General features: G+C 45.5%; 1 protein-coding gene across 13 annotated transcripts in view; it reads right to left on the reverse strand.

The window, feature by feature from the left end:
• Positions 1 to 11,649: 11,649 nt before the first annotated feature.
• The window catches only part of RUBCN (rubicon autophagy regulator), a 62,827-nt gene continuing 49,566 nt past the window's right edge, over positions 11,650 to 24,910 (reverse strand). For 10 of the 13 annotated variants that reach the window (XM_086401370.1, XM_086401377.1, XM_086401352.1 and 7 more), the window contains 9 exons: positions 21,221 to 21,281; positions 20,223 to 20,355; positions 19,195 to 19,340; positions 18,551 to 18,615; positions 17,273 to 17,511; positions 16,678 to 16,739; positions 16,090 to 16,243; positions 14,670 to 14,763; positions 11,650 to 14,442 (listed from right to left, as the gene is read on the reverse strand). In XM_086401370.1, coding sequence (XP_086257496.1) covers positions 14,264 to 14,442; positions 14,670 to 14,763; positions 16,090 to 16,243; positions 16,678 to 16,739; positions 17,273 to 17,511; positions 18,551 to 18,615; positions 19,195 to 19,340; positions 20,223 to 20,355; positions 21,221 to 21,281 — 1,133 coding nt within the window. In that variant the 3' untranslated portion in view covers positions 11,650 to 14,263. Of the gene's footprint in view, positions 14,443 to 14,669; positions 14,764 to 16,089; positions 16,244 to 16,677; positions 16,740 to 17,272; positions 17,512 to 18,550; positions 18,616 to 19,194; positions 19,341 to 20,222; positions 20,381 to 21,220; positions 21,282 to 24,910 lie in introns of all 13 variants that reach the window. The other 3 variants (XR_015164107.1, XR_015164106.1, XM_086401398.1) reach the window with 2 other exon arrangements.

Here is a 24,910-nt window from a genome sequence, read left to right on the forward strand (position 1 = left end):
GCGACAGGAGTGACAGCAAGGAAAAAAGAGGCAACAGAGAGAACAGGGAAGAGCTGTGACAAGGGGGCAGAGAGAAACCCGCACAGTTAGAAGCAGGTCTCCAAGGTCCTGTTCACAAAACACTTCACCAACCCCAGTTCCTGCTAATTCCCCAAGGCCTTCAATGCAATTATTATCACAGTGGGAAAGAATTCACACAGGAGACGCCAGTTCAATCCCTGGGATGGGAAGATCCACTGGAGAAGGAAATGGCAACTCACTCCCATATTCTAGCCTGGAAAATTGCATGGACAGAGGAGCCTGGTGGGCTATAGTCCTTGGGATCTCAGAGTCAGACACGACTGAGCGACTGAGCACATGAACACACGCTTATCACTACAAGATGAGGGGGTTATTTTCTGTAAGACGAGGAAGACAAGGCGCTGGCAGGTGGGGACCATGGCCCAAGTAACTTGGTGAGTCTGTGGCTCAGGTTGAAAGGTGCCCCAGGTGCTCTCATGCCCAGAACTCAATGTTGTTTTCCCTTTCCCTTGACCTTCTCATTGCCTTGACCTTTCCAGTCCTCCACAGGACTGGAAAGGTCAGTTTTCATTCCAATCCCAAAGAAAGGCAATGCCAAAGAATGCTCAAACTACCGCACAATTGCACTCATCTCACACGCTACTAAAGTAATGCTCAAAATTCTCCAAGCCAGGCTTCAGCAATGTGTGAACCGTGAACTTCCTGATGTTCAAGCTGGTTTTAGAAAAGTCAGAGGAACCAGAGATCAAATTGCCAACATCTGCTGGATCATGGAAAAAGCAAGAGAGTTCCAGAAAAACATCTATTTCTGCTTTATTGACTATACCAAAGCCTTTGACTGCATGGATCACAATAAACTGTGGAAAATTCTGAAAGAGATGGGAATACCAGACCACCTGACCTGCCTCTTGAGAAATTTGTATGCAGGTCAGGAAGCAACAGTTAGAACTGGACATGGAACAACAGACCAGTTCCAAATAGGAAAAGGAATACGTCAAGGCTGTATAATGTCACCCTGCTTATTTAACTTATATGCAGAGTACATCATGAGAAACACTGGGCTGGAAGAAGCACAAGCTGGAATCAAGATTGCCGGGAGAAATATCAATAACCTCAGATATGCAGATGACACCACCCTTATGGCAGAAAGTGAAGAGGAACTAAAAAGCCTCTTGATGAAGGTGAAAGAGGAGAGTGAAAAAGTTGGCTTAAAGCTCAACATTCAGAAAACGAAGATCATGGCATCTGGTCCCATCACTTCATGGCAAATAGATGGGGAAACAGTGGAAACAGTGTCAGACTTTATTTTTTTGGGCTCCAAAATCACTGCAGATGGTGACTGCAGCCATGAAACTAAAAGATGCTTACTCCTTGGAAGGAAAGTTATGACCAACCTAGATAGCAAATTGAAAAGCAGAGACATTACTTTGCCAACAAAAGTCCACGTAGTCAAGGCTATGGTTTTTCCTGTGGTCATGTATGGATGCGAGAGTTGGACTGTGAAGAAGGCTGAGCGCCGAAGAATTGATGCTTTTGAACTGTGGTGTTGGAGAAGACTCTTGACAGTCCCTTGGACTGCAAGGAGATTCAACCAGTCCATCCTAAAGGAGATCAGCCCTGAGTGTTCTTTGGAAGGAATGATGCTAAAGCTGAAACTCCAGTACATTGGCCACCTCATGCGAAGAGTTGACTCATTGGAAATGACTCTGATGCTGGGAGGGATTGAGGGCAGGAGGAGAAGGGGACGACAGAGGATGAAATGGCTGGACGGCATCACTGACTCGATGGACGTGAGTCTGAGTGAACTTCGGGAGTTGGTGATGGACAGGGAGGCTTGGCGTGTTGCGATTCATGGGGTCGCAAAGAGTCGGACACGACTGAGTGACTGAACTGAACTGACCTTCTCATTAGGTTCGCACTTGCCTGGGGCTTTGTTTAGGGATAAGCTGGAGGACATTCCAGAGCTGACAAGATCAACAGGGAGCAAGCCACACAGAGGATGTGGGGCCAGGTGTGGCTAACCCACTCTGTTGTGGAAACAGAGGCCAGCAGATAGGTGTCTGGTGAAAAGGGAGCCAAAGACCAACCCACTCTCAAGGTGATGGTGGAAGGGGCTGGAGTGCTGACCTCTGAGTTTGGTCTGGCTTCTGCCTCATGTTCTGGTCAGCAGCCTCCTGCTAATGATCAGTTTCCCTTCTCACACCAGCCCCCTTCCCGAACGCCTGGTTCAGGGTCAGGTTGTCACCAAGACCAGGAATCAATCAAAAGATTGTCCCAGGAGGGACTTCCGTGGTGGTCCAGTGGATAAAACTCCATGCTCCCAATGCAGAGGGCCCAGGTTCGATCCCTGGTTGGGGAACTAAGATCTCACATGCTACAACTAAGCACAAATGGCTTAACAACTGAGCCCACGCACTATAAGGCTCATACACCACAACTAGATAAGCCCATGTGTTGTAATGAAGACCCAGAACCACCTAAACAAATTTTTTTTTTTTTTAAATCACTCATTTCAAAGATAGGAGCAGTCCCAGGGACCATACAAATGAGGACCATAGCGCACGTGGGAGTCAGAGATCAAGTCAGTGGTCTAGTGATATCAGCATTTATTTTAACAGTTTGGGATGGAATGGAGTGGAGTGGAGTGGAATAGAATAGGAAATATCCACATATATTGTATATGTAAGTGTAAGTTTCTTGGACTTCTTTTTGAAAATTTTGTTTGCTGTTATATACATGTATTTAAGTACTGGATCAAAGGATGAAATATATTTCTTAATGTGGATTATGGCCAGAGAAGTTTGAAAGACACTGATCTAAAAATGGAAAAGCCATGTTCTTAAGGTCATGCTTGAGTGGGTGATAGAGCTGAGAGAGGAACTAGCAATCCTGACTGTTTCCCTGTTTTCCCCACAACATCCAGGCACAAGGTTCTCCTTCAAAAAGCCTCCGGATGCACTGGCCACTGCCCTCTGGCACTCTCTAAACACACCGCACACTCCTGCTTTTGAGCCTTTGTTCAAGCTGCTTCCTCTGCTTGGAAGGCCCTTCCCTCTCACACCCAGTAGAAGAAAACATTCTTATCCTTCAAGGTCACGATTAAATTCAGTCTTCCCAGGGTTGCTAAGGAACTAGCTCATTATTTTGAGAGTGATAAATGAAGACTCATTTATCCAGTTTTTCCACACAAACCAAATAGTTGAAGAGGGAAAGGTCTTCTTTATAGAAGAACTCCAGCTAACAAATGCAGAAGGAATGACAGAAGTAGAAAACCACCATTTGTCAATTCCCAAGCCCCTTTTATGAATGAAAAAATGGATCTAGGTGACAATCATCACTGGAAGTTAAAATCATTAGAGAAAGATCGAGGGGGACCTTTTTTGAACAGACCTACGTATGAACGCACCTGGCTGATGAAGTTTAACATCAGTAAAAGTGAGATGACCAGACATTGCTCATCTCCTTCACGATACAGTGGGAAGCACACAGCGTCACCTGCAGAACATTCTCACCAAAAGATATGAGCCTTAACTACCAGATTTCAGGTAATGTAACGGACAGAGGAGCACCCACAAACATCAGATCAGACAAATCCAGAATGCAGGGCTATCTACAAGACAAATGGCGTGGTTTCTTCAATAAATAAACAGCATAAAAAAGAAAAAGGGCTGGTATAGATTTAAAGAGACTTAAGAATATAACAACTAAATGTAATGTGTAGACCTTGTTTAGATCCTGATTCAAATAAGCCAATTGCACAAAGGCCTTTTTTGACAGCTGGAGAAATATGCAAACTGATAGGTATTAAGTGGTAGTAGTTATTTTCATTATTTCAGCTCTGATAAGGTATTGTGGTTATATTATTTTAATATGGTAGATAAGAATTTGGGCAAAGTGTTGATAATTTTCAAGCTAGCCAATAGGTCCACTGGGTTCGTTAAACTATCAAATTTAATGAATACATTTTCATAATAAAAAAATTTTAAAATAAATATGATCTATCCTGAGAGGACTTCCTACATCCCCTAGCTGGGATGTAGAGTTTAAGTTTTTCCTTTTACCCTTAAAACCTATTGATTTCATTATGTTAACATTAACATAGCATTAATCCCTGTCTCAATCATTGTTACCATCTTCTTTCCAGAAGTGTGTATCTGTCATCCTACCAGCTCATCAAAGGCAGAAAATGAATCTCTGTAGTTTCATTATCAAGTAATTTATATTTAGTTCAAAAGATCTGAATTGAACTTGGGCTCACACTTGCGCTCCCAGGGGCATCCAAATGTCAGGACAGATTTACATTTCCTAACAGCGCTGACCAGTCCCATCAGAAAAATGACAGCACAGTAAAAGGGAGAGGAAGTCCACCCCATGGTGAGCAAGCACTCATTCATTCACTCATTTATTCCTTTTATTCTATTCAGTGACTCTCTGAGCCGGGTACTGTGGTGGATCATGGAGGTACATTCCACTGCCCTGCCCTACCCGACAGTCCAGAGAAACACCTTCCAGGAGCTCAGTCTAGTGAAAGGAGAGGCATCCCACTACAGGTAACCAAAGCATCGCCATACTGCATGGTAAGTGCTACACCACAGGTAAGAGGAGAGGGCTGTGGGGTTGGCGGAGAGGCAGTGCACCCATCAGGAAACAGTTTTCTGGTGGGGAGGTGACAGCTCAGGGACTCCTCTGTGACCATCCCATTGGCTTCAGATGAAGAGGCTTATAGCAGTAACAAGCTGAGAGGCCAGGAAGAGCCCCAAGTAAGGTGAGGTGAAGAACCCAATGCTAATAGTTTGCAGCCCTTCAGAATAATATTCTTTAAATATGTTTGACAGTATTATAGAGAAGAGGGTAAGCATGGCCAGGGAAAGGTGTGGAAAGGGGGCATGAGGCAGACTCCTCCTCCCTTTACAGTTTTTACAAGCAACGTATTAAGACATCTTTTGTTGCTTACGCACATCTTAAGGCTCCCATCCTTGCAAAAAGTATTCCTACCAGTGATACCCAGTTTCCTCCCAAAAGATATTCTAGCAGATATAGCTTTCTCCATCCCACTGCATTTCCAGGAATATTTTAGCAAACCACATGGGTTGGTACCCAGTGAGTCTGCCTCTGAATCCAGATCTGGGCTTGTCACACCACCTTCACTCCTAGCCCTCTGACAGGGCACATTCTAGAGCTTTGTGCTGCCTCCACTCATAAGAACCTCTTCTAGACATTCCTCTGGACTCTCCAACCAAAATGGACCTTTTCAAGTGAACCACGCAAAGACATCTTATAAATATGGATGTGGTACATAGAGAAGCCACTTTAAGCACTGGTAGATGCTTAGTAAATGTCTGAACAAATGAATTATTTCATTAATAAATTAGCAAACATAAAAGGATCATGCCAGGGACAAAAATGGTTGAGTAAATGAATGAATGAATGAATAAGAAAGAGACGAGAGGCCAGGTCCCTTTGACCTGCTAGCTTGGCTCCTCACCTGTCTCCTGGTTTGGGGCCACAGGGCTCAGCCACAGTAGGAGGAGGAGAATCAGCCCCATGGCTGCAGGCATCAAGCAGAGACAGTGTTTCAGGGACCAAGAACAGGACTTTTAATACCTACTCTTTCCAATCAGGTCATTTGGCAACCTCACAGGGAGGAGCCCGCTGACACCTGGGCCATCACTGGCAGAGGGCAGGGGTGTCACACCGAGACAGGGGCACAGGTGTTCCAGCTGCTTGGAATAGCTTGGTCAAGCAGAGGTAATGTGCCAAGAAGAAATTTCCTATCTCCTGGTGTTTCCAGGCCTTTGGGAAGAGCAGAATCAGAGAAACCAGAGTGATTGCTGCCAGGGACTATGGAGATCATCTGGTCTGACCAGCCCATTCTATATAGATAAGGTTCTATCTTATCTTATAAGGCCCAGAGAAGACAAGAGGTAACCCAAGTTCACACAGCTCAGTTATTATAGAGCTGAGGTGTAGAGCTTGGTCTCCTGGCTCACTCCAATGTTCTTTAAACCAAATGTAGTAGAGGAATTCAGAAATGCCCCTGGAAGGGCCCATCAGCCTGGAAAATCAGCAGGGCAGCTCTATTTCCCCCTAGCTGGTGTAAGTTGTCTACACCACAGGAATGCTGACAGAACAGGAGGAGGTTGAGACATAGAAATTTGAGGAGACTGTCTACTATAGGAAAATGTGAAAAGTAAGGTGACTCCAAAATCCTTTAAGCTAGGCTTCAGCAGTATGTGAACCGAGAACTTCCGGATGTACAAGCTGGGTTTAGAAAAGGCTGAGAAATCAGAGATCAAAGTGCCAGCATTCACTGAATCATGGAGAAAGCAAGGGAATGGATGGATAGATGAATGAATACATAAATGAATGATTGCTGGGCTGCAGTGGCCCCTTTCCCCTCCCCTGTTGAATAGTCTTCTCACTCTTGGCCTGTGAAGATCTCACATCTAAGTTAAATATTGTGAAGAGAAGCTTAGGGCTTCCCAGGTGGCTCAGTGGTAAAGAATCCACCTGCCCATGCAGGAGATGTGAGTTTGATCCTTGGGTTAGGAAGATCCCCTGGAGGAGGGCATAGCAACCCACTCCAGTATTCTTGCCTGGAGAATTCCATGGACAAAGGAGCCTGGAGAGCTACAGTCCATAGGGTCACAGAGAGTCAGACACGATTGAACAACTAAGCATGTAAAGAGAAGCTTGAGAACTTGCTGAAAATCAAGTTTTGGCTTCCTGTGAATCACATCTAGTTTGTAACAATAAACAAAGAACCTCAGAACAAGTAAAAATTTTGTACTGTAGCTTCTCTCTCTGGTTGGAAAACATTTGGATATTCTATCAACTTCAGCAGTCTTTTGCATGTCTTCAGCATTCTTCTCTCAGCTTACCTTATAGACATAACAATTTTTAAATACCTAGTATATTTTTAGGGCATGTAAATATCATCGTATCTCCTGGCAAGAAAAAGCTGGCAGTTTAATAATAAAGTGAGTGAAGGACATTTGGAATGTTATCTACTCTGATAATGACTGTTGAACAAAACAGAAACAGTTACAGACAAAGTTGAGGGAGGAGAAGGGAGATGAAGACATTTTCATCACTTCAAGATTTGGGAAAGCAATCACTGCAGATATTTGCTGGCATGAGAAAAGACAAGAGAGCTGAGAAGGGAGGTAATCAGACGCAAGGTCAGAACAATCCCATCCCCCGTCTTACAATGTCCTTTTTGTTGGTTCTTGTCCCCACTGACAGGCAGAGGGAAAACATTCAAAGACAGAGGGGTGGGCACCCACAGAACTTGTCTGTAGGAGAGTCCCCTGGAGATCTCTGATCTGGGGAAAACCAGCAGGGACACCTTAAAGACAAGTAGTGCAGACAGACTAGAGAGCCCCAGGGTCAGCTGGCTTTATAGTCATCTCAGATTTGGACGAGTTTGGGCTCTTTGGTTGGAAGAAATCAGACCTGCTCCTGCTGGTAGTAAAGAGGTAGAGAGAAAACAGTCATTACAGAGATCCATGTGGCAAAGGGGAAAACTGATCACATTCACCTGACTATAGGACCCAAACGTGGGCTGACCCTGTTAGGGTCTCCTCTAAGACCTCAGCATAGGTTCTTCTGGCTTAATTTGGAAGGCCATGTGTGGCGTCTTTGGGGATATCACTAGGATTTTGCAGAGGAAATGCTGCTGAGCTCAGGGTGATTAAAGAAGACAGGAAAGACCATTGCTGCTGCAAAGGAGATCCTTGTCAGGAAAGATCCTTGAAGCGGCACTTCATGTCTGCTTGCCTCGACATAGAACAGGCGATTCCTTACACTCATTCATTTCATTCAGTTACTTGTTTATTTGTTCTATTTGGGAAAATACTAAATAACAACATTGTGTGACAAGTGCTCTAACAGGAGGTTGAGAGAGAGTGCCAAGGGCTCACAGTGGGCAGGTAGCGTAGAATGCAGGCAGGGGACACTGTGATGTAGCTGAGCGAGCTCTCAATAGAGGACAGATGAAAGTGCAGTTTGGAAACAGCCAATAGTTCAGGGAATGGCAGGAGCTCAGGCTATGAAGCTGAAGTGTGGTCATGGATTAAAGGTCCTTTATGTGCCAGCAGAAGAAACCCAACTTTACCTTGTGGGGAGAGAACTGTTGGTGAGTTTTAGGTAGGGGAGTAAGACCCCATGGTAATGCTTTCTTCCTTCCCACTGCTCCAATCTCCTTATTCCCACCTTGGAGGGCAATTGGCAATATTTATCAAAATTACAAACGCACAAATCTTTTGTGCCAGTCATTCCTCTTTGGAGAATTTACCTGACAGATATGCCTGCACCCATGTGAATGACACAGGACCAGGTTTTCATGGCAGCATCATTTGTATTAATAAAAGATGGAAACAACTTCAATGTCTCTCAATAGATAAATGGTTGAATCAATTATATTCCACCCATACAATGGAAAATGTATGAGTGAGTGAGTGAGTGAAAGTCGCTCAGTCGTGACCCCCATGGATTCTAAAAAAAGAATAAGAGAAACTTTTATTGAGTGATGTAGGAAATTCTCTAAGATACACCGTTAGGGGGAAAAAAAGCAAGGCACAGAAATGTGTATACAGTATGCTAGTTTTTAAAGAAGTGTGAAGAATTTTATATATATATATATATAATTTGCTTTTATTTGCATAAAGAAACTCTGTATGGATGAAAAAAAAAGTCACAAGTGACTATCAAAGGGGATAAGGCAGAAACTGGACACATGGCTACAGAAATGGAAGAGACTTCACTGTATTCTTTTCTGTGGATTTTAATCATGTGAATGTATTACAAAAGTACATTTAAATATTATTAAGTAACCAAGAAAGAGAGAGTGAGGGAGGGAAAGAAAGGTAGGGGTGGGGGGCTCTATCATTCCCTTTCCCCTCTGCAGGCTTCATTTCTGCTTTCGTATTGCCAGAACTTTCTTTCGGTGAGCTCAGTGGCTAAGGGCTTCCAGTGGTTAAGGGAAACGCACAACTTTTCTTTCAGACCTTGGTGTAGAGAGATCTATCGTTGGCATCTGGGCTGAATTTCTTTCTTTCGATTCTAAGTAGAGAAAGGCAGGGAGGTGAGGAGGGAGAGAAGAGGAAGGTACCTTTTACTTTCCTCTCTTTCCCTCACCGCTGCTAGTGTTGAAGCAGTTTTGTGCTTGCTGTGGAACAGGAGTTTGCTGGAGAGGCCAGGAGTCTGTTCCTGCAGTGGGCCAGGGGGAATGGGGAAATAAAGCCATTCAGGAACCACAGGCATCACTAGAAAACAGGTGAGAAATTGCAGAGGCTGAGAAAAGGACAGGACTTCCCTTGGGTTTGTTTCCTAATGATTACAGGTCACCTGTGCTGCGCTGTTTCAGACTTGAGTCTTAGAGGTCTGCTGTAGCTGCTTTCTTGGCAGGGGACGGTCACTAGTACTCCCAACATCCTAAGAAACTCCCAACCATGCAAGGCTTCTTTTAACCCAGGAACTCTCATCTCGCTGGTCTGGTGTTAAGTTTACCTCCAAAACCAGAGCGCAGCTCTCTGCTTTCTGTTCCTCCCCCAGAAGCAGTTCACAGAACTGAGGAAGGCAAGGGTGTATGCCAAGCACACCCTCGTGTTCTCCACGCTCCTAGAATAGTAGCTCTAAGTAGATTCTCTTTCCTTTTTAATCACATTCATCTTTGATCCCAGGAACATCAAGCTCACAGTGGGAATGCCTGGGCCATCTGGCAGCTGCTTCACCTAAGTTTTATAAGCGGTTTGATACCCTGGAGATTAGAAGTGGGAGAGGACTCTGACTGGCAGAAGAGCCAGCAGGATATGGTGGGCATGGTGATCCCTTGCTCCCATCCTCTAAGTCAAACGTTCCAAGGAAAAAGGAAGTTGGGCTGGGCCTCGCTTTAACCAGGGTGCTATAAAAACTAAGCCCTCTCTTTATACCATTAGAGGGTAAAGTAAACCTACACACATTTGGGGCCACAGAAAATGATGACTAACATAGTGCCCCAAAGGATGACTGCCTGGCTCACAGTTCCCCTTTGTGGTGTACTCCCAGTCCTCAAGAGGGAGTCCCCAGCAGAGGCTCAGGAGGTCTGCAAATCCTGCATTTGAGGTTCCAGAGCTGCTCCAGTCTCTGCCCTTTCTATTCCTGGTTGCTCATTTTCCTTGGATTCTGTAATGTATACAAACATTTTTCTAATATCTTGCCCTACCCACCTCACCCACCCCCATTTTTTACTCCCTATTTTAAAATGTCAGAGTTAGAACAAAGCATTTAGAATTTATCTTGTTTTTTAGAGGGTTTGGTGAGATGACAGTGACAATGGTATGTCATTCTAGTCTGGACGAACATAATTTCTTTCTCTCCCATCTCCCTGGGATAGCCACAGCTTCTACTCTTGTTTTGCTCTATTTTCTGCAAAAGTGGACGCTGATATTTTTAACCAGATCAGTCACTCCTCTGATTAAAACTCTTCAGTAACTTTCCAATGTTCTTAGAATAAAATTTAAAATCTTTGGTGCCCAATACAATAAAACCTGAAATTCTTAGTAAGTTCTTTTTGCAGTTCCTTGCCCAAACTCCTTCTATCTTAGGACCATCATATATGCTAGTCCCAGTCTGGAGCCCTTTTCTCCCTACTCTGAGTCTCATTTTGAGGGTCTTGGTTAAAGCATCACCTTCTCAGGGCCCCCCTTGTTATTTTTTAACAGCATCTACCCTTTTCCTTCACAGCTCTTATTTATTACAGCTCATAATTACACATTCATTTTGGTAACTCTGGGCAATGTCTGTCTTCCCCACAAGACTCGAAGTCCCTGAGGAGGGAGGGCCTATGTCTGTTTCAGTCCCTGTGACAGCCCCTGAACCCAGTACAGACACCAGCAAACAGTAGGTACCCACATATTTGATGGATGATTAAATAGGGAGAGACTGGCATGGCTGGATAAGGTTGAGATTTAAGATAAGAACCTGAATTTGTGTGCTAGTGGTAGAAAAGGAATGAGATTTAAAGAGAAAAATCACCACAACATGACAACAGGTGGTGAGGAGACACTGCTTTCCTAGTCAGAAATGCCACCTGACTCAGAGGAGGAAATGAATTTGCAAACCAGGGTGACTAATGGTTAGGTTTGAGGAAATATGATATTTATGTTGGCTTTAGACATACTGGCTGGAGCTGACCAAAGGACACTGAAGGGGAAATGTTCAGAAAGCTGCAGGGTGTAACTGGAGCTCCAGCAGGCCAGAAGCATGAAAGAGAAACTCAGAGAGGGTTGTTCACAGAAGTGGGGACTGAAGCATCTAAGACAACTCAGACTCTGTGGAGAGGAAGATTTGCCTCGCTTCAGGGGGCCGTTACACCAAGGGGACTGGTAGTGGGCACACCCCATGCATCGTAAAGTGCTACAAAGTACTTTATACACAAAGACATAGACGTCTAGAACGGTGAACTGATCTGCTCAAGGTCATGTGGCAAGTCAGTGACAAAGCATTCCAACCCACTTTTCCTGACTTGTAAGGTCCAATTTTCTTTGCATCATAACAGAAATTTCCTGAATTTTCCAACACGTCCACTTTACAGTGGACACTCAATACCACTTCCTGATAGTCAAGATAGGCAAGTAAAAAGCAGAATTTCATTTCCTTAGTTTATTAAAGGTGACAATGATATGTTAGGCTGTGTATGAATTACAGCAAGTAGAAACTCAGTTTGGAACACGAGTTGTACACACACGAGAACATCTCTATTTAGACTCTTGCTCCTTTTATGTGAATTCAACAAAAGCTCTAAAGTCTTGGTAGACAGAGTTAATAACAGCCTCATTTAAGTGGAAAATATCTGCCTTCCACTCTTCTGCTATGTCTTGAATCTTGTCTCCACCTTGCAAGCAAACTCTTTTTTCCCTTTATTTATAGAAAAGAACACATCTCCCCTCCTATTTCTCTCAGAAGGAACTCTCTTCAGTGCATTCAAAGCTTCTCCCCACAACAGTGGGGATTTTCAGATACTGATAAGTTGCAAAGTGCTTTCAAAAACACCCCATCCTCTTTCCACTCTCCCCCTACTCTCAAATAAATAAATAAATGGTATCTGGACAGTGAGGAGAGCAATGTCAAGGTCACTAAAACAGATATGCAGCCTAGAGGGACAGGGTTGGGGAGCTGGAGGAAAAAAAAAAAAAGTGAAAACCCAGGAGCACACTGCTGAGCTCAGCTTTAGAAAGTGTCAGCGTCTTCCATCCTTTCATCCTGTGCTACATGAAACACGCACGACAGTAACGAGAGGATATCTTTCCTCCAGTGTAGTGACTTGGAGTAAGGAGCTGGATTTTCAATTTAAACCAGGACTGGAAGTAGAGCTCACCATTTTCACAAACATCTCAGTCTGAATCTGAGGCCTAATTCTCAGCGAAGCTAGAGTTTCACAATGTCATTCCGAAGCTCCTTGATGGACCAGGGAGTTTCTAGTCTGCCCTTCAACACTGGGCTGGGCTGGAGCGCTTTCACAGCCCCTCTGCCCCTGCCATGAACTGAAGGGAGAACAGCCTCAGGGTCTTCCAGCCTGACGTGGCCTTCAGATCCCAAGTCTGAGGCAAAGGGACCAATGCCAGGCATCAACTTCTTCCCACTCCCTCCTGTCCTGGGGGAGCCTCAGCTCTGTTACTTTACCGCCCCTACTACTTCCAGTGACACTCCTGGTTGCCTCCGACTCAGACACTCAGCAGCTTCCACCAACCATGTGCAACTTTCTGTTCAGCTTCCCGGGGCAGCGCCCACAGCAGGTTTTTCCCTACTAGCAACCAACTATGGAAAGACAGGCACCCAGGAAGAAGTCAGCCCCAGAACTAAAATGCTGTGGGCTTTAGTTCACAGAGCTGCCAGTCCTTGGAGCTGTGACCCTGACCAGTGCTTTACAGACAGGTCAGGAGCTACAGCAACTTAAAGAATGCCACAAACATATACACAGTCCCTTCAAAAACTTTTCCCATCAAAACACACATTAACAAAGGGTGTGGGTGTGTGTTAAAATTAGTAATAAGGATGACTGCGTATACTACTGTCACCAGGCTAAAGAGTTAAGTGCATAATTGGCATAAGGTTCTTGTTATCATAAGAACACAGGAACATTCATGCTCACAGCCACAAACTATCAAGTCTTTTAACACCACTAATAGCAGGAAGCTTTCACCTCAACTTTGACAAAAGAAACTAAGCCAGGAGCTCAACCACTGGGGAGGGTCCCAGCCCCACTGCAGGAGGGAAGGGAGAGCATGGAGTTGGGCCAGGCTTCTACTCAGAACTGCAGTGACCTCCTAACAGAGGACAGAGTGGCAAGAGACTCACGGATGAGATGCTGGATGGGGCTTCTGTCCTCAGTTTAAGATGGCACCAGGGATTTGTCTGAGCTTGAAAGGTCAAACCTGCACCAGAGCTATGTTGACTAAAAGGGACCTTATCACCCAAGAGGAGGCCAACAGCTCCTCTGACTGAACAAATGCTCCTTAAACAAGAGTTGTGGCCTCACTTATGCTTGAAATAGTCCTGGTCTAAGTATCAATTCTGGTCTGTGTCAAGTCCCCCAGGGTAGATAAAGAAAGCCAGCCTGTGGTATCATCTATGCCTAAAATACAAGAAAGTTATTACTGCCTCTTCGAGGTGTCTGAAGAGTCCAAGGTAGCAGTAACACTGTTTTTATGGCCTCAGAAGCACCTACATAAGAATGCCCATGACTCAGTCCCATTCTCTGATGCTTCTCCTCAGGGTGTGACCCTGTTCCAGGACTGGGAGAGAGAAAACTCCACACTCCTGTTTCAGCAGCAAAGGAGAAGTGAGTTCGCTGAGAAAGGCCTGGCTCAGAAGCTCCAGAATTAAAACAAAATAAAACTGGAAATGATTCTTGAGATGCAGCTGAAACCAGATCTGGTCCAAGTGGAGAAGGCCATGGATATTGGAAGAACTGGGTCTCACTGTCCACTCCCCTAACAGAGGCACTGGAAGCTTCACTTAGGGACCCATATGTCAGCTCTGATGGAAATGCTTGGTACCTGCAAATTGTCACAACAGACTGGACCCCACCAACCTATATAAGGTTGAATACACATGACATTAGACAGATAATAAAAATTAATAATTATGATAACAGTTAAAAAAAAAAGATAAAACCAAGTGGGGAAAGTCCTTAGGAGGGTGGCTCAGTTCCGCACTATGTGTGACCCTCGCCCCTAGGAAGAGCGCTTTCCATGCTTTCTCAGGTGGTCTCCAGGTCAGTGGCCTCCAGGGCCAAGGCCTCGGTGGGCTCCTCCTCGTAGTCTGACATGTAGGACTCCAGGCTCTGCTTGGCCAGCAGCTCCCTCCGGGCCTGCAGCCGCTCACAGCGGGGACAGCTCCCAGACTTGAAACAAGTTTTATGGTAGCATGCTTTACACTCTGTTCAGGTTGGGAAGGGGAGAGAGAAGAGAACAATCTGTGTCATCTCAGGCTGGAAGCAAGTCACTGCCAGGACCCTTCTTACAGCCGTGGCTTAGTGTACCTGTGGTAAGACACAGGGAGCTGCTGAACCAAACCCAGCTTCTGTTAAGAGGGGCAACTGACAGGAAATTAATAAGCCCTTGTGCTCTGTCCTTATGGCCGACATGCTGGGCACCAGCTCTCACCTTCACAGATCCGGCACTTGTGGAGCTCAAAGGGGAAGATGATGTCATCTTCATTCTGGCAGAACTCACAGATGAAGCCCTTGGCTTGGCAGAGCTGGGGAGGAAACAGACAGGCAGAAAAGGGAGGCAAAGTTCACCAGGAACTGGCCAAGAGGGTGAACACAAGCAGGGCAAGGAGCAAAATATAAATAAGACTTGAGGGGCTCCAAGGGCTTCCCCGGTGGCTCAGTGGTAAGGAATCCATCTGCAGTGCAGGAGACACAGGAGAAACGGGTTCAATCCCTGGGTCGGGAAGGCCCCTGGAAGAGGGCATGGCAACCCACTCCAGTATTCTTGCTGGGAAAATCCCATGGGGTCTCAAAGAGTTGGATACGACTGGAGCAACTGAGCACACACGCACGAGGAGCTCCAAAGTGTTCTCCAACCTTCAGGAAAGAGACTGGAGCTGGACTTAGCATGACAGCCAAACTGGGCCCAGGCTGGGCAGTGTCAGACACAGTCTTAAGATGGAGACCAAGAAAGGTACGAGTTTGAGAAACTCCAGCCACAAGAGTGGTTCTCAAAGGAGAGATGACAAGAAGGAAGGAATGGGGCCACAAAGGGCTTCCTAAAGTAAAAATTCCAGTGTGGGTAATGATTTGAAATGGGAACCACAACCAATTAAGATGAAATGTAAAAGCAAGGACAGTTTTCCAAAATAATATCCAGCCTTGGGCCAGGTTATAGTGAAATCTTTCCAATTCTCCCTGCTACACAGGAGCTCTACATGTGCCCCATTTTAAGCTCTAATTCTGGGACTGTTACAGCAACACAGCCTGGACATATTCTAAGACAGGGAATTCTAAAAATGGAATTTCTGGTATGTTGGATAGATCAGGAACAATAATAACTTGCATCTACAGAATATTTAAGTTTGCACAGTGGTGGTGGTGGTTTAGTAGCTAAGTTGTGTCCAATTCTTGCCACCCCATGGACTGTAGCCCACCAGGCTCCTCTGCCCATGGCATGCTCCAGGCAAGAATACTGGAGTGAATTCCCTTCTCCAGGGGATCTTCCTGTGGTATTTCCTGTGGTCACAGTGACTGAAAATGCTAAGACAAGACCCTGTCCTTCTCTGAGTCTAATCTAATCCAGGGTCCTCCTCCCACATCATGGCAACTCTTTAGTGAAGACCCACTTAGTCCTGTCCGTTTCCCAGGAGAAATGCCAACACCACATCCTCTTCTAATTTTAGACTCCTTAGATCTGGATGATTTAGCTGTTCATCAACCCTGGGGAGAGCAAGCCTGTGCAATTGCTCTCACAGTGTTAACAGGCCAATTCAACTTCCTGGAACTCAACAGCATGAACCCTGGACCCATGCTTCTCTTCACAACCCTAAGTAAGGGCCCTGCATCGTGCTAGAGCGAGACTTTCTTACCACACATCGCTCTACATGGGCAGCCCCGGCCCTGGTGAGCTCAGCAAGCCGGGGCCCTAGCTCCCCCTTCCTGGTGGCAGTCAGGTCATTCAGCGAGTACAGGTGGAGATCCTCCGTCAGGTGGCCTGGAACGGTGTCAAAGGCATCCAGAAGCCTGCAGGAAATGAGGGGAAGTGGGCAGAAGCAGAGAATGAATCCTTTGTGTGGCCCATGAGAGAAGAAGGATTTCTATCCAGAAGCTGGTTAGGGATGAGAAGGGTCCTAGAGATAATGAGGGTGGGTAACACCCAGCCCACCCAGGCTACCCCACCCTCCCCACAACCAGGCATCTGGAGGGTGAAGTGACTTCTACACCCTTCTGCAGAGTGACTTGGGTCAGCTTGCCAAGAGTGGTGGGCTGACCCTGGATGGAATAACCAGAGAGAAGGATACATAGTTACTGTTGTAGGCTTCTTGTTTACTATTTCTAGAATTTTCTGCATGATCCCCCTACTCTCCTGCTTTACATAACAAGGGCCAACTGCTGGGACACGTTTCTTCCAGAGACACTGACTGAGCCAGAGGTCTGTGGCCTCCATCAAGACTTACTCTTTGGCCAGTCGGCACGTCTTAAACATGTTCTTCATGTGATAGAGCTGGATCCGCAGCAGCTGAAGAGAAGGGCATTGTGGGGGTGGATGGAGGGGTTGGAGGGGGTATGAAGGAGAGGGAAACAACCATTAGAAAGAAAGTGCCTTTAAACCATTCAGGTCTAGAAAGCTTGCATGCAGTAACCAGAGCCAGGCCTTTCTCTATACCTTTAACTCAACAATACGCTTCAAAGTGACCCCCAGTCAGGGAAGGTCCTTTGCTAGGTCTGCCCCAATCACATACACAGCTGGGAGCCGCTGAAAAATCCAGAATCCAAACTTTTGGCCTGATACCCTCTTCTCTGTTCACTTAATATTTTCAGTGAAGGGGAGAAACACTGCTTTTGCCATCAAGTGTTATCTATAACTCTAGAGCTGCCTTGCCAGGTTTGAGACTAACTAGACGCTTTGGAAATGGCAAGAGAAAGTGCATAGAGAGAGCGAGAATGATAAGATGGTTACAGCTCTGCATGGCAACAGAGAGGATTGTGGTGATCTTGGGAAACCGCTAAGAACAGGGGTAATTTATGCCGTCACCTTTCCGAGGGTCTCACCCGGACATGATTGAGCAGCTTGACCTTCCTATAGAGGGCACTGTTGATGTCCTGCACGTTGAAGAGAGGGTCGTTCCAGATCTTAATGAGCAGGTCCTTGGAGAAATTGCTGACGTAGTACTTGCTGAAATCCCACTTGCGCAGAATGCGGCTGGGGATAACCATCTGGGCATTCTCGTGGCAGCACTGACAGAAGTACTTGCCCAAGTACTCACAGTACCGCAGCCGCTTGATGTAGTCTGAAAAAACAGAAGGTCAACAGGTCAGAGGCGGCTTTCCCAATTATAAGCTGGTGAGGCGGCCTTGCCGTTCCTTTTGAATTAGAAGGAGGGCTGGTCAGTGGACTCCAGCCACCTCTGTCTGAGTTGGTTGAAAGCCAACAGAAACCCATACAGTGAGGCCTGTGGTTTCTGTGTCCCAGACTGGAGGCCACTGAGGAAACAAACGCTGCCAAGTTGGGAAGATCCAGTCTCCAAGAACCTGGCTGAGAGTACAGTAAGTCCCCTACATACAAACGAGTTCCATTCTGACAGCATGGTCGTTAAGTCCAGCTTGTTCACAAGCTCAACAAAGTTAGCCAAGGTATCCAACTAACACAATCAGCTATATACTGCTGCTTTTACGCTTGCTTCTGGACATCCTGGGCTCGAAGTAAAGACACTGTACTGCTGTACTCTATACAGTTGTTGTTGTTGAGTCACTCAGTCACATCCAACTCTTGTGACCCCACTCACTTAGCCCACCAGGCTCCTCTGTCCCTGAGATTTCCCAGGCAAGAATACTGGAGTGAGCTGCCATTCCCTTCAGGGGATCTTCCCAACCCAAGGATCAAGGCCGCGTCTCCTGCATTGGCAGTCGGATTCTTTACTGCTGAGGCACCAGGGAAACTCACTCTATACAGTACTGAGCAGTAAAGCACACAAAAGCACAGCCACTTGCAGAGGGTGCACGCATGTGACAATGTACACCAGACACGTGAACTTCCGTGCTTGGACATGTGAACATGTGTTCATACCTAAGTTCACAGCTCAAAGGCTTCTATGTAGGGGACTTACTGTACACAATTTTCTCTGGTAATGGGCTTCTAGAAACCATTTTCCTCTGATTACCAGTGTTCTTGCCTGGTCCTACCCCTTCCCTCTTCCAGGCCCCTTTTTTTCCTTTCCCCAGTTCTGTGCTGTTAGCTCCTCTTACTGCCTCTCTGACCAGCTCCCTTGCCCATGTGTGTGAGAGGGGGAAGCCCCTGGAGGCAGCATGAGGGTCAGAGAAGACACTCACCAGGATCAGTCCGGATGCCGCAACCTGCGCAGCGGTAATTCTGCTTGGCCACAGCGATTTTCCTCCTGAAGGAAGGGGAAGGAAAGGGGTTGGGAGATACCAGCTTTATGAGGGCTCTGAGATGTACAGGGTGAGGACACAAACACTGGGCTCCCGGAAGCTGGGAAGGGAGGGGAATTCACCTATTTTTTTTTTTAAGAGTTGGACAAAACAAGCCTATTGGGAGAGCCAATTCAAAGCAAGGATGGCAAGGTTAGAATTTAGGCCTAGGCAGTGACCCTCCCCAATAATGAGCCATAGTTTCTGAACAAATATAAGAGATGACAAATAAAGAGAAGAGAAAAGGAAAGAAAAGCATCCATCCCTCTTAAGAGGAAGGGGAAGAAAACAGCTCATAAAACTATGGGTGGAAGGCAACAGGTTGGGAGACCAGTGATAAACGACCTCTTTTCCAGTTAGCTCTGGGAAAGAATGGGAGGTCTAAGAGTAAAACTTGCAGACAAGAAGGATAATCCTCTCCCTCGGCCTTTTAGAACTGTGTGGGAGGTACAGCTGCAGATAGAGAGATGAGGGTAAGGAGACAGTTCTGACAATCCACAGAGAAAGTATCTGTTTTCCAAAGGGCACAGCCCCTGACTACTCACGTTGGGGCTGGATGAACATTAAAAATTATCTGTGGCCGGGGTGGCGCCCACTCCAGGTTGCCACGAACGCGGATACGCAGTTTGTAGATGTCAGCATGCTGCCCATCATCTGGGGAGATGGGCAGTGAGTCAGGGATGGGCAGGAGCTGCAGGAGAAAAGCACAGGTGATCTTCCATGGACAGTCTGGGGAATACACACACTTGACCCTTCTGACCACAACAGAAACATAATGGATCAAAGACTTCTCAGAAACACCTGAGCAAGGGCTTCATGGAACCTCGGCCTCAAAATAAATAAGGGACCAAGCTATTAGAAGTGAGGGCCTTGGGTTTCAAGAATCAAAAGGAACGGAAACAGCACCCCAGTTGGTGGCGCCTCTCGCTAACACTGTCCCTGAGCCCACCCTGGGCCTCTTGGTGCGCCAGGATGCGTCATGCCTTATTCAACTGTAGAGCAAAGAAGAACCTTTTTTTCAGTTCTTTCAGATACTCTTCCAGGGTCTCAAGGTGGTCACAGCTCAGGTGTGCTGCCCCCAGGTCTAGTGAGCAGTCATGTGGGGTAAAGACAGTGAAGGAGCTGCCACCTACATGCACAGGCATGTAGGCAGGCATGCACATGAGTTAAGTCTCTTCAGTCATGTCTTGGGTCTTTAAGACCCTAGGGACTGCAGCCCTCCAGGCTCCTCTGTCCATGGAATTCTCCAGGTAAGAATTCTGGAGTGGGTTGCCGTGCCCTCCTCCAGGGGATCTTCCTGACCCAGGGATCAAACCTGTGTCTCTTATGTCTTCTGTATTGGCAGGTGGCTTCTTTACCACTAGTGCCACCCTGGGAAGCCCAAGACAAGCATGCACACATGCCTTCATTTATTCATTTCACACATTTGCAGTGAAGGGCTTCTACAAGTCAGGAAGGAAACACGTACATTCATGCTAAACAGTGGATGTATGACAAAGAAGAACAATATCGGGAAGGCTCACAGCCTTCTGGGGCTGGGCGGTGGGTAGAGAAGTAGAGCTGAAGAACCTACCTTCTGAGGGGCATCGTGCTCTGGAACGAGCCACTCCAGCTCCGAGGCGGCGGGCAGCTGCATCCCCTCAAACTGCTTCAGGAGCCCCATGGCCACTGCCTCAGCAGACGTGGAGTGCAGGAAGCAGTGGGAGCTTAAGTGGAGAGAGTCAAGGAAGGCTGAACAGGGAAGACAGGAGGACAGGAGCCCTCCCTTTGGGACCCGACAACTTACGCAGTGATTTCCAGGCTGAGAGAACACTCACAGCCACCCCAGGCTACAAAGCTTTCTTTCTCATCATTTTCAGACTTCTGTGCACAGTGGGAAACACAGTGGTCCACACAGGGTTCTAAGACTTAGGCTCAGGTACCATTTACTAGCATTCATGACAATGCTGGTTAAGAATTCTGTGTCAAATCCTTTCTCTAAACTTTTCTTTTTTGGAGGCCACACCACACAGCCTATGGGATTTAAGTTTCCTGACCAGGGATCAAACCCATGCCCTCTGCATTGGAAGCGCGGAGTCTTAACCACTGGACCTCCAGGGAAGCCCTAAACTTCAATTTCTTTAACTGCAAAATGGGAATGACAACACCTGTTTACAAAGTTGAGAGAGTCAAACTGCTCTGTGGACTCTAAAGACTATTGCTGCTCCCATGTGAGCTTCTGTCTCCTCTAGCTGAGTCTACTATGGGGAATCTGTTCAATTTGATTTCATAGTCAGAAATCATGATCACTGTTCTCTCTTTCGAGACCTCATTTTCTAGGGGTCTCTGATATAATCAGACTTATCAGAGAAGGAATAATCCACACTGAAAGCTTCACTTCCACCAGAGTCCACCCTGTTTGAACCCATAATCTTCTCTCTCTTTCCCTGGCTCACCACCACCAGGCAGGCTGGTCACATTAACTTTGCTTCTTTGTGGATTCAGATGGTGCCACCCCATCCATATGCCAAGAACTGGGTTTATTTCTCCACCCATCCCAAAGTTCTATTTAAAAAAAAAAAAACTACTTACAAGGACTGAGAGGAAATGAAGGATTTGCTGTTGGAGGGCGTGCTCCTTCTGATGTCAGCATCTAAATGGAAACAACAGTTAAGGGGGACGGGAAACAGAAAGGGAGGAGGTAAGGATAATAATGGACACCAGTCTAAGCTACTGCCAGCTAAGCACTCAGGGCGGCAGCAAGGTGCCACATTCTACGCAGGATAAGGAGCAGAGTCCAGGTGAAGGTCTATATACGATTTATAGTTTGGCTCTGTTCAGGTCACACCAGGCTGAATTAGTGACATTACACACAGCATTGAGAAGGTCAAAGTGGCTACAAATCCAGGTGGAAACACAAACTCTGATTTGGTTTAAAGCAGTGAAGGAAAAAATGAAGCATCCTAAAGGCAAGCAGGGACATACTCTGTACCAAGCAGTGACAAACTACTCTAATTTCTCTCTCATCATTTAACCTCAAGCCCTCTTAAATTATAAATTCTCAGAAGTAAGAACTCTATCGAGCTCTTTTTTAATTTCAGAATCAGTACCCAGCACAGAATTTAGATCATAGAGGTTACTCATTAAATGTACATGGGATTGAAACTTTGCTTCTAATATCTGACTGCTAGTGGTATCAGCCCTGAATGTGAGAAGTCTTCCATGTCCTTAACAAAGTTTCATGGAAAGACTCCCTTCCTGTCTGGTGGCACAGGGAAGAAAAGAACTTCCCTATGGCTTGGCAACTCCCTGGAGATGCCTGGTAAACAACACATTTTTATGGAGCTATTTAACATGATCTTTACTAGAGAACTTGCAAACACAGTCTTGGGAAATTATGGCAGACTTTCCAAAGCCTGTTTACAATAAAGAATTTGAAGAGGGTTTCTAATAATGATATGATTAAATCTCTAGAGATCTCATCTACCCAAATAATTTTAATAGAGAGAAGGAAATATAGCATTCATGTTCCAGAAAGGCAGACAGAGCCTGTTCAAGTCATGGAAATAGGACTATTCTGATAAGTCTCATCCCTCACTTCCTTTGATGCCTCATGAAAAGACTTTTTCCTAATTAAACCTACACAGTGACCAATCTACTGCATTTAAGCCCCTAAATAGAGCACCAGGCTTAAATGACATCACTCTGCACTTGGCCATGGGTTGCTCAATTGTTCTTCATGTTTCCTCTGTACACATATATATTTGTATGGATCACTAGATTATAATATCTCCTTGTGAGGAAATGAGATCATGTCTAATTCTTCTGTTTAGCCCCCAAATACTTAATACAGTGGTCTGTATACAAGCATATACTCAAATAATATTCCTGGCCTTGAGGGCCAGGCTTCAAAGCTGTAAGTACAAGAGAGGAAAACTGAAACCTCTCAGCTTTCATATGCTCTTTAAGCATAGAAAACCTTAAGACAGCAACAAAATCTTTGACTAGTAAATAATGAATCCTATTTAACAAGTAAGTTCATGTATATCATATGCTCTGAATTTGCACCACCAAAATCCAGTTCCCAAGATACTGCTAGTCTGTATTCCATTCTAAATAGTGCTGTATTTCATTCTAAATAAAGCCCAAGAATACTGGAGTGGGTAGCCTATCCCTTCTCCAACAGATCTTCTTGACCCAGGAATTGAACCAGGGTCTCCTGCATTGCAGGCAAATTCTTTACCAATTGAGCTATCAAGGATGCCCTCTAAATAGTGCTATTGGAGGGGAAAAAATTCTAGGTAATAACAGATCTCAATAGACCACTGGGTTTGCAGTGCTGATCTGAGTAACACTAAACTGCCTTGGATTGTACGTAAGTCTTGCCTTGTCCTTAAAACCCTCAAAGAGCTTTGTACATGACAGGTTTTCAAAAAATATTTCCTAAATAATTGGCTCAAAGCAAAAAGCAAATTTCAGCCTGTTTAGGATAGAAAAGGAAAAAGAAGAGACAACCTTAGATATCCTTGAGTAAAGAGCTAACAGTTATTGCTGAGGGCCAGGCTACTAAGGAAAACATGGCATGCCAGAGAGGAGAGGTGGTGGACAATCCAAGGTTGCTGAAAACTACCCTCTTCATAAAAGCTAGTTAGCAGTTCTTCATCCTCATGTTCTTTGAGAGAAAAAAAGTCTTTGGAAAATAAAGTGAAGTCATACTTTATCCTGTTTCTTCATTTTTACCAGAGGTATAGTAACGTCCTAGCTAATCATGAATATTTCCAAGAGTGCAGAAGGTTACACAAGTTTGGAAGTGAGGATCTTACCCCAAGAGTGGAGAGAGAGAGGCAGTGCCTGATACCAGAGGGACATCACACCTGTCACTGGTCAGTGCCATGAAAGCCTTGTGGATACTAGGCCTCTGCTGCATCCTGCTCACTCTCCAGTCAATTCAAGCAGATGATAGCTTAGTGTGGTTGGAACACTAGCTGAAGATCTGGGTAAAAGTAGATCAGGGTCTAAGATAATTCAGGAGTAAAGAGAGAGAAGAAAGCTACTCAACTGAATGAGTTAAACGTACCCCAAATGAGAGCACTTTAGAAAGAAGTCTGAGAAGCTCTCCTTCCAAATGGAAGTTAACATAATTATGAAATATTTTATCAATTATTTAAGGATAATTGATAAATTCTTTAATGATTTCAAGTGTTTCTGATGCTTTAGATAGGATAAAGCTATTATTATGGACTGGGTAAGTTAAACGATATAAAAACAAACAACAACAAAATAATGACATGTTATAAGAATTTTTGTATGTCCAGACATGGGCATTGGAATGATCAGGGAAGAACTGGTTAAAATCCTGTACGCTAGCAAAATCTGCACATTTTTAAATAAAACAAGCAAGGCAGAAGAAGAGAGTCAACTTCAGAATTTACTGGGCAATCTGATGGGGGGGTTCAACCTGTTTTCCCTTCAGCAGATAAGGGGATATCCAACATTCAGAAATCCAACTCTAATGAATTTTCTGCAACTGCTGATTCAAGAGGAAACACTTTAAAATGGAGAACCACAATTACTCTTGTCTTAGAAGGAGAAAAAAATATATTATTAAAAGAGGGAGGGTGGGGAGGAGCAATTGATTACCTTGAATTGGATATAATTTTTAAACTTGCCAAAAATATAGTTCATGAACTTTCTTCATTATAAATTGTAACAATTATCAATTTATTGCCTTTCGGCTCCAAACCTGCCCTTCTTTTTGTCTGCTCTGTGATAATGGAGTTGGATTGAAAACACTCATCTTTTGCCAGCTGGCACACTGCTAAGCTTTGCCAGCAGAGGGCACTGGAGAAACACTGGAGGAGGAAAGGGATTCTCTCGCTGCTTCTGGTATGCTCCCCTAAGCAGACTCCTGTAGTGCAAGTGACTCCCCAGGGTAAGCATGGCTTCAGAAGGCTGTGCAGCAGAGTGCCACTGGTGGTAGTTTTCATAAATGGCTTCCCTTGCACCTCCTGGGAAAGCTTCAGAGCAGGTGCTGCAGGCCTGGTACCTCCCAAGAACCACTTCCCCTTCCCCCAACACCCCTTGAGTTCTGAGGAACAACACTCCCTGGGGGCAGCCTCCCCCAGCACCCCAGAGAATGGTTTCCTGGTGAGGGTTGTTGGCATGGCAGCTTTCATGAACAACATCACCTGACACTCTCAGGGCAGCTCTGTAGCTTCAGAGAACTTCTCCACCATCCAGTGAGCAAGGAGGCCTGGACCTCAGCCTTGTGGGTATGGCCCT

The sequence above is a fragment of the Bos grunniens genome, chromosome 1, assembly GCF_055505025.1.
Source record: "Bos grunniens cultivar Pamir isolate PY7600 chromosome 1, Bosgru_T2T1.0, whole genome shotgun sequence".
In the NCBI taxonomy this organism is placed as follows: Eukaryota; Metazoa; Chordata; class Mammalia; order Artiodactyla; family Bovidae; genus Bos; species Bos grunniens.